The 9,156-nt window shown below is 45.9% G+C and overlaps 1 protein-coding gene across 1 annotated transcript in view; it reads right to left on the bottom strand.

The window, feature by feature from the left end:
• Nucleotides 1-432: 432 nt before the first annotated feature.
• Nucleotides 433-9,156, bottom strand: part of SLC22A16 (solute carrier family 22 member 16) — a 33,011-nt gene continuing 24,287 nt past the window's right edge. Inside the window, exons 6-8 of the mRNA XM_060030575.1 lie at nucleotides 8,718-8,827; nucleotides 7,607-7,706; nucleotides 433-630 (exon numbers count right to left, since the gene is read on the bottom strand). Of these exons, the coding sequence (XP_059886558.1) occupies nucleotides 433-630; nucleotides 7,607-7,706; nucleotides 8,718-8,827 (408 nt within the window). The remainder of the gene's footprint in view (nucleotides 631-7,606; nucleotides 7,707-8,717; nucleotides 8,828-9,156) is intronic.

The following is a 9,156-nucleotide window of genomic DNA, read 5'->3' as shown; positions in this document are numbered from 1 at the left end:
TAGAGCTATGATTCTCCTAAGAGAGGAAGGAATATCAGAAATAGAATCTTCGAGCGGCTTTGTCAAAAGAAAAACACTTTCACATGCCCCCTCCTCTTCCCAGTCGACAGTCCCGGTCCCCGGTTGTGGGGAGGGGATCCTGATACTGAAGGGAGTGTGTAGCAGTCCCTCAGGGCTGCAAGAATCAGTGACACAGAAGAACAAATATGGAAAAATATTTTGTGGCAATAAGAAAGCAGTGTAAAAAAAATGCGAATTCTCATCTTGCTTTTTATTTCTTCTACTTTTACCAAGCCATTGTTTCAAAACGTTCTTACAAAATTAAAAAAAAAAAAGACACATACTCGTGACATGCAGGAGATGAGAATAATGTTCCTCTAATACAAAAGCATTAAACAATATTTCAGGTGCTACACAGCACGTCTGGCACATTTATTTATTAAGACCGGAATCCTCAGAGTTAACCACTGCGATATTTTCTAACGCAGTATTATCGGTTGTGGAAAGTAATTTGCCTGAACTGCTCTCTTTTTCAGTCTCCTCCCAAGTAGTTGTCAGAGGCTTCCCGAGGGTTTCTGGAAGCATGAACGTTAGCACTCCACTCACGAAGGCTGAAGTCCCAACAAGCAACTAGAAGGAATTAAAAAAAGAATAAGTGACACATCGAGAAAGAAGGGTATCCTTCAGAGAATAGTCATTTCTGAACCTTTTTCAGAGGGCAACAGAATTGAATTTGACCTAACAGTTGTCATTTATTCCTTAGTGAGACCTTTTGGTTACTTATGCTGGTCCAGGGGTTCTTTAATTTGTTGACTAGGCTTAATCTGATCACTCATTAACCACCTACTAAATAAATCCCAGTTACTACCTGCATTATTACTCATGTAGGCACTGTCCTAGGAGCTACACAGGGGAAAAAAAGTCCCTGCCCTGTCTTCCCAGACTCCAGAGTCTCATGGGGAAACCCAGAGTCTTGGATTTGGACTTGACGGCCAGGGACTGTCTTAGTCAACCCTGCCCCGGCCCCAAAAATTGACATGCTATCAGCATCCAATAAATGGTGGGGAATGAATGAATGCATGTATGCACAAATGAATGTTTCAATGAACCAAAACCTACAGAATTTAGGGGGAAACAAAACAGAGGCAATGGAAACTAGCTGCTACTGTGGGGGAGGGGTGGGTCCAAGTGATTTCCTGTAAAAATTCAGTATTTCTTGACTTTCCAGGTTTTGACACATAAAAGGCAACCTTTTAGACTAGCACCAAGGTGTTTGCTTTTAAAAATGCAAATCACATTAAAAACTAAAGTCTGCACATCTATTCTCTGTTGATCACTATGTAGATTTTGGGTGGATTTTAGAACTAAATCTCTTTATGGTCTGTAAAAACTTTGTCCTTATATAATTTAAACCCCTTTAGCAAAAAATACTGCCCAGGAAGACCCCATAAAAATAAATTAAGGCACCGTTTTTCTGATAAATCTGCATACTTATGCTTTTACAGCCTCTGAGACACAGTGCAACTGTGACGCGCTGTGAGGCCACATCACTAACAGACGTGACCCGGGAAGACGGTTCCTTACTTTGTTTGCAGAACGCTGACAACCTAAATCTAGAAATACATGAGTAAGCCTAGAAGCAGTAACAGAATCTAAAGTGACATTGCAAAGGACGTAGAAACCCCAGAAGAGCCCTCTGCCAGGGTCTGAAAAACACTGAATAAGTCTAAACAAGAAATAGAATCAAATGGAATATCCAAGACAAGACTGGATTTTCCTTTTTAACTTGGTGGTAAGAATAGTCAGGCACTAAACAAACTCAGAACCCTCCATCTCCTCTCTCACTCTCAGCAGAAGACCTGGTCTCCCACGGCCCTTGGCCAGCTCCCCCAGCCCCACTACAAGCATCCCCAAAACCTCCCCCTCCCCCCACCCCTTCCCACTCCCCCCTGCCCCCTCACCCCCCTCTCCCCCCCCCCCGCCCCGCCCCTGCCTCCGGCAAGGAGGAGCCTTTGTCACCTCTCACCTCCTCCTGTGGGTGGGAGGTGGAAGGGTGCCGGTGGGGTGGGGTCTTCCTCCGTCAGTAGACCTCCCTTCTTACCCGCTGATTTGTTTTTTTGGAACGCATCAATTGGATCTAACTTTTTAAAAGATCTGTATTGGAGTATAGTTGACTTACAATGTTGTGTTGGTTTCTGCTGCACAGCAAAGTGGATCAGTTATACCTATACATATATCCCCTCTTTTTTAGATTCTTTTCCCATATGGGTCATTACAGAGTATTGAGAAGAGTTCCCTGTGCTATACAATAGGTCCTTGTTGATTATCTACTTTATATATAGTAGTCTCTATATGTCAATCCCAATTCTCACTGATGTTTGATCCTTTCCTTTCCACTGGCTAGCTTCCCTCGGTAAAAATAGATGTTCTTGAGCCTCTTATAATTTCTGCACCCACTCTGCCCAGGAACTTGTATTTGCGACCTGTATGACCCTGGGCAAGTGACTTAACTTTCCTGCTCCTCAGTTTCCTTATCTGTAAAATGGAAATAATACTACTACCTGCCCCCAAAGGACTGTTGGAAGGATAAAATTAAGTGACACATTTAGGGCACTCAAAACAGGGACTGGCTTATGTTAAGGAGTCAATAAATGGTAGCTATCATTACTACTCTCGAGTCTTTTGAAACAAGCAAAAGAGGCCCTCTGCCTCAGCCCACACCCACTGCAGCCCCCAGCCCATCCTCTCCACAGTGCTCACTGCTTCTCCTTCCATCCTGCTCCCCACAGCATGGCCCACTCCCACCACCCACAGAAGCTGCTCTTCCCAGGCCACAGATTCCTAGCTGCCAAACCTGATGCACGTTTCCCTGTTCTGCTCTTTCTTAGCCGCTGTCCTGTCCTGCCTTCCTCACTTGCCCTCCTCCTTTGGGGTTCTGGTCACCTCCCTGTCTCCCCGGCTGTTGCATCTCAGTCTCTGCCCTGGACCCCTCTTCCCATCAGGCTTTAAATGCCACCGTTCCCAGGGTTCTGCTCTTCAGTCTCCCTCACCTCTTCATAAGCTGACTCCCAAATCTGTACCTCCCATGGGGGTGTCCCCTGAGCTCCAGACCTGCCACCTGGATGCCTCCCCCAGCCTCCGCCGTCAAGCAGGTACCTCACATTCATCACCCACAATTCAAGTGCACTGTCCTTCCCCACCTCAACCTTGTTCCCCCTCTGGGTTCCCTCCAGCCCTGAGAACAAGCTTCCCATCCTTCCAGCTGCCCCCCTCCACCATATGCAAACTCATCATGGGTCCTGTGGATACAACTTTTGCATCCTGTCCTCTCCAACCCACCTTTAGGTCTGAATGTTCTTCTGTTCTGCTCTCCTTTGAGATCCTGCCCATCCTTTCACCCATATATCCTGGCTCCCTCAACCCACCCTGGGTGTTAGCAGTAATGCTTGCACCCAAACTCAAACTGGTCAAGTTCCTTTTCCCTCTAAGTTTTTGCCTTCCTGTTTCCTCGGCGTGGAACTCCCTTCTCTCCCCCTCCACCTTGCTGACTCTCACTGGCTCCTCCAGACACAGATTAAAGCCCCCTCCTCTGGGAAACCTCCCCTCTGGCCCTAGCCTCGGTTGGTAGCCCTCGCCTACCACCCCATAACCCCTGCATTTCCCTACCACAGCCCTCTTCTCTGGGGCTTCTGCCTTCTGCACCAGACTGGACATCTCTCAGGACAAACGCTGTTTCTTTCATCTCTGCTGCTTATCACCTAGCAGGGAGGCTAATTCAAAATCAACACTCAACCTTTGCCAAATGAGTTCATGAATACAAACAGGATATGAATTAGGCGTCCACTTTTTTCCCTTAGATTACTAAAAAAATGATGGTTGATAATAAAAGCAACAGAAGGAGTGATTTTCATGTGCTTCTTTTTGAAAGAGAAAATATAAGCTTATCTTCTAGATTACCATTTCTATTCCTCAAAATGAAAATACTGGCTCCCTAGGCAGTTTGACACCCATAAATAAGCTTAATGAGAAATTTAATAATTTAGTTTTTTACTCATTAAAAATAACAAGTAACATCTACTACGTCCAAAGGAAGTAACTTCACAGAATAATTTTGCAAATATACACAAGACCCTGCTGACAGAGGTTGTCCTGGGGAAGGGGGGACCAGGGTCAGGGTGGAGGAAAAACTTATTTCTCTGTATCCCTTTTAGGACTGGTTGTTTATTTGTTTGACCTATGCAAAAGGCATGGTATTTGGGTTTGAACCCAAGTTCTGTCACTTAAATAGGGATAACAAAAACAGTACCTGCGTTCTGTGAAGACTACTTCCTGTAAAGCACTTAAAATAGAGCTTGTGGGCTTCCCTGGTGGCGCAGTGGTTGAGAGTCCGCCTGCCGATGCAGGAGACGCGGGTTCGTGCCCCGGTCCGGGAAGATCCCACATGCCGCGGACCGGCTGGGCCCATGCACCATGGCCGCTGAGCCTGCGCGTCCGGAGCCTGTGCTCCGCAACGGGAGAGGCCACAACAGTGAGAGGCCCGCATACAGCAAAAAACAAACAAATAGAGCTTGTTACATAACAAGCACTATTTAAGTACCTGTTAAATAAAATTTAAAAACCCCTTTTAACTCTGTAGTCCATAATGAACCGTGATGGATGTCCTTTAAAAAAAAATCTTTATTTGGTTTTAGTGATTTTATAGCAGTTTGCTTTTATAGATTTGTCTATCTTCTTCTGTGTGTCTTAGCTTATTTTTAAAAACATCTTTTCCATTTTTATCTTTTATTTATTTAACAAAGAACATAAAGTGCTAGCACAAAGGAGATGCTTCTGGAAAAGTCCGTGACCTAAAAAGAGTGGTGGATTCTCCAAAACTCCTTCCTGTGTAGGCCAGACCCTACGCCCCCAATTAAGCAAACTTGACTGAGTGCCTGTTACTGGGACACGAGAGAGAACCATGCTGAGACAATGATTCCCAAAGAGCAGACGCATACCACCTGTGTATGCCAGGTGATTTTTTTTTTTTTTTAAGAACATCTCAAACAATTTGTTTTACTACTTATGAGATTGTTAGTGTATTTTAGAAAAACATGTAACTAGTATAACACCCATGATTTCACTGTTACTGTTGTTTAGGGCAAAGCTAAATTTTAAAAGCCATTCTATTTGATTTAAAATATTAAGTATTAAGTAAATTATAGCATGAATGGCACGCAAGGTGAGAGAAATGCTCCAGTGGACTCAGTTGTGGGTACACAAAATGCCCTATCCTGCAAGAGTTCAACAATTTAACTGGGGGACAAAGACATACGTGTGAATAATAGAGCCAGACTGCGACAGCGGGCTGTGGAAAGGGTACACACGAAATGCTATGCAGACCTGGGAAAGGGAGAGGTTGCATCACTGGATCTGGGTGGGCTTCTTAAAGAAGTGGGGTTTGCTCTGGTCTTAAAAGAGGTTTAGCTGCCTCATCTAAACCCCTAGAGCTTTGGGCCTTCCACTAGTTGTCCGGCAGAGGCAGTGCAGGAGGACGAACTAGGAATGAGGCAAGTGGGTCCAGCTCTGGTCTCATTTCCCCAGCCATGCAAGTCACAGCCACTAAAGCTCCAGGACATCCTCATCCAGAAGAACCTGGTGAGGCCGTTGCTCTCCACGAAGCCCAGGAAGACCCTGTGAAAGGGACTTCATAGACATACTGGGAAGAAGTCACTGCCTTAACGCATCTTACGGTCCTGGGAGCCCTCAGGGCTCTGACCCAGATGGAGTGCAAGCTTCTGAGGCAGCCTGGATCCTAAAAGTTCTTGGATTTACCTCTCAAAAAGGAAAAAAAAAAAAAAAAGTCTATATCTATCTACCTATCTACCATAAAATGACATAATTTTTTTAAATGCATAAAACAAATGCAGTTTAAGAAATAATTGTAAAGCAAACACATCATGGTCTTGATCACCCACAAGAAAACACTGCTTGTACCCCAGAAGCCTCCCCTTCTCTTCCACAGGTGGTCCTGATTTAGTCAATAAGCCTCATCTGCTTTTCTGGTTTTAACATTACTTTCATGGCTACAGAATGTATAAAACTGGTCCCATTCTCTTAAAAAAAATAAAGATACATGAAGTTTGTGGGGGGAGGAGCATTCTCTGCAGAGGGGATGTTCGGGCAGAGGACGCCGGTGGGGATGAATGAGAACAGGGTGTGGAGAGGAGGGGGAAGTGTGTGAGGAAACAAAACAAAATAGGGAACATGGGCAGGGGGTCAATCTGGAAAGGCCATGAGTATCAGGCAGAGTTTGGGTTTTGCTCTGAAGGTGAGGGGCAGTTGGACCAGAGCTCCGGTTCGGCAAACTACTCTGATGGGGCCGGGGCATGTGCAGGGAAGGAACCAGAGAGGCAGGCGGTGATGAGGGGCTGGACTGGAGTAGGTGAGTAGGCTGCTTGTGAGAGAGAAGGAGAGGATTCGGTGTCGTGGGTTGGAGAATAAAAAGTTGGTGCTCAAGGGTCACGCTGCAGGCCACGGACTCCTACCGCAGAGCGGAGTCGGGTGGAGGAAATGCAAGTCACCGGCCGGCTGGGTTTGGGAAACGGTGAAGCTGTTTAGTCACCCAGGGAGACTATCCATGAGGCTAGTGGGTCTGCTGCTTGGAAGAGAAGTCAGAATCAGGAGAGGTCACCAGCGCAGGGACTGAGAAAGACAGCCAGAATGGCTCTTGGAGAATGAAGCAATCAGAAGAAGACAGGAGCACAGGAGGAGCCCCAGAGGGAACAGCCTAGAGAGAACGAGGACCAAGAAGTCCCGGAGAGGGAGCCTGGAGGGGGAGGGAGGGCCGGCACACCCAGGGCTCTCCCCTTGGTGGTGCAGCCCCTCAGGCCACCCCCGACATTCCGCACTGTCCGCATCTCCCTGCCCCCTCCCCTCCCCCCATCCTCTTCCTGACCCGGGTGTGTAACAGTGGTCCGCGTGGTTTCCCAAACTCTCAGCCCGGCCACGAGGACACGTGCAAACTGCACAGAACCCCTCGCACACTTCATAACCAGGAGGACGGCTCACACTGCCGGAGCCAGGAGGAAGCACGCAGGCAGCCTTGCCTGTGAAGAGCCCCTCAAGTTTTGGGGAAGCTGGAAACCACAGATCCCTACACCTCTCCGCCAGACACCACTGGGTCCTTCCGGGAGCAGCAGCCTCCAGAACTGGCCTTGACCAGCCGTCACACGGTGGGAACACAGAGGCAAGCGCTGGGGGTGGGAGGCAGCCTGCGGATCCAGACAGAGGGGCGCAGGCTGAGAGACCAGAGACCAGAACTCTCCCTGCGCAGTCCCGGCTTCACGATGTGCTGAGCAGAGGCCCTGCTCTGGCTGGCAGAGCTGCGATTGATTAACAGCTCACGGCCGGAGGCGGGGCGGGATGGGGAAGAGGGGGAGAAGGCAATCAACGAACAAGAAAAACAGCAACCCACCACCCTACTTACCAGCTGGTGAGCTGTTAATTAGGTTTCTATAAACCCCCATAACCGAATTATAAATTGGCTTCCAATAAATAAAAATAAAGGAGGCAGTCAGCTCTTCTGCCTCGCTGCTATCTCAGTAAAGTTCTATCAACTGATGAACACCTGTGGCATGAAGATCCAAACGCTGGAGAGGTAAATGCAGAATGGGGCCGCGATGCTCCCCACACGGCCCACCGTGCTGCCACTCCCCACAGCCAGCGACCTGGAAACGCAGAGAGGATTCATACAGCAGCAAGAACAGAAGACGAGAAAGGCACAGGTTGCAGAGAGTGAGGGAACAGCTGCCCAGAGCCCCTGTCCACCCTTCTAGCAGAGAATAAATAGTAAAACTTAACTTAGCTTAATATACTTGGAAATAATTTTACTTTGATTTTTTAAGAATCATTCATGATTTATATTCTCATTCTGTGAAACAGCAGTGTGAACAAACATGCAGATAATTCAAGACAATTCAAGACCAAAAAAGCAGGGAAACCAATCAGCATCAGCTATGCAGATGAGGCCCTTACATACGCTCATTGAGTCTAATATTGAGGATAACATCAGTCTTGTAGAGCAGGAGTTTATTTGGGGTGTGGAGTGGGGATTTGGGAAACCGAAAGATTTATATCTATGGAACATCCTATTTCAATTTTTTAAAGTCAAGCAATATCTTAACGTGCTTTCCTTTAAAAGTTATTTAAACCTTATAGAATGTCTAGTAGGAAGCAAAGAATGTGCCTTCAACAGGAATAAGTATCTCTTATTAAGCTGAGGAGAAAGGCCCCAGGAGAAACCAAACCTGCCACACAGCTTGATCTCAGCCTTCTAGCCTCCACAACTGTGAGAAAATTCACTTCTGTTGTTTGAGCCCCTCAGTCTGTGGTGCTTTGTTATGGCAGCCCCGACAAACTAACACAACTAACATCAGGACATCAAGAGATACAACCTGAGAAAATTAGCCTTGAGTCCATGTAAGTCGACTGTATTTGAGACTTAAAATGGTTTTAGGATAATAAGAGTGTTATTTCAAAACAAGTTCTCTAATATCCTTGCTAATGACGTATAGACAAAGCCTCAGATTCAGAATTAGCGTCATCATGTAACCCTCCCATAGCTTGGAGCTCCAGTAACTTCTACGGAAAGAAAGCATTTATACTCAAGGCCAGATGTAATCAAATGACACATAAGTGAAAGATACCAAGAAAACAACAGAAAAATAAGTAACTCTTACCTTACAATGGTTGGATACAGCTCTGCTGTATAAAGGTATATAAGGCCAAACGCTGCCCCTATGGAAAATTTTCCAGCCATAGTTGCCACCACACACCAAACATGGTAATCCTGAAAAAATATATATTAGCAAAATAGACCATCATTTTGTCATCAAGTAATATTTTTAAAAGAAAAATAGAAAATCCTTAAAATTATTACTTAAAACTTTCTAATTCTCCAGTATTTTTCAGAACAATGAAGAGTTTTATTTTGTAAACTCGACACATGGTCTGCAAAAGCTTTCCATCTTTATGAAATTTAGAGGAAAGTTTTATTGTGCCTCCCTGCAGCCTTGGAGATTTCAAATTACCAAATAAGAAAAGCTATTTGGGGAGAGACACTTTGGAATGAGACCCTCCCAGATGGTTTCTGCTGTCGTCCCTGACATGTTCTATTTC

Source organism: Delphinus delphis, chromosome 14 (assembly GCF_949987515.2).
Source record: "Delphinus delphis chromosome 14, mDelDel1.2, whole genome shotgun sequence".
Taxonomy (NCBI): Eukaryota; Metazoa; Chordata; class Mammalia; order Artiodactyla; family Delphinidae; genus Delphinus; species Delphinus delphis.
The sequence above is the reverse complement of the archived record's forward strand: the minus strand, read 5'-3'. Positions and strand labels throughout refer to the sequence as shown.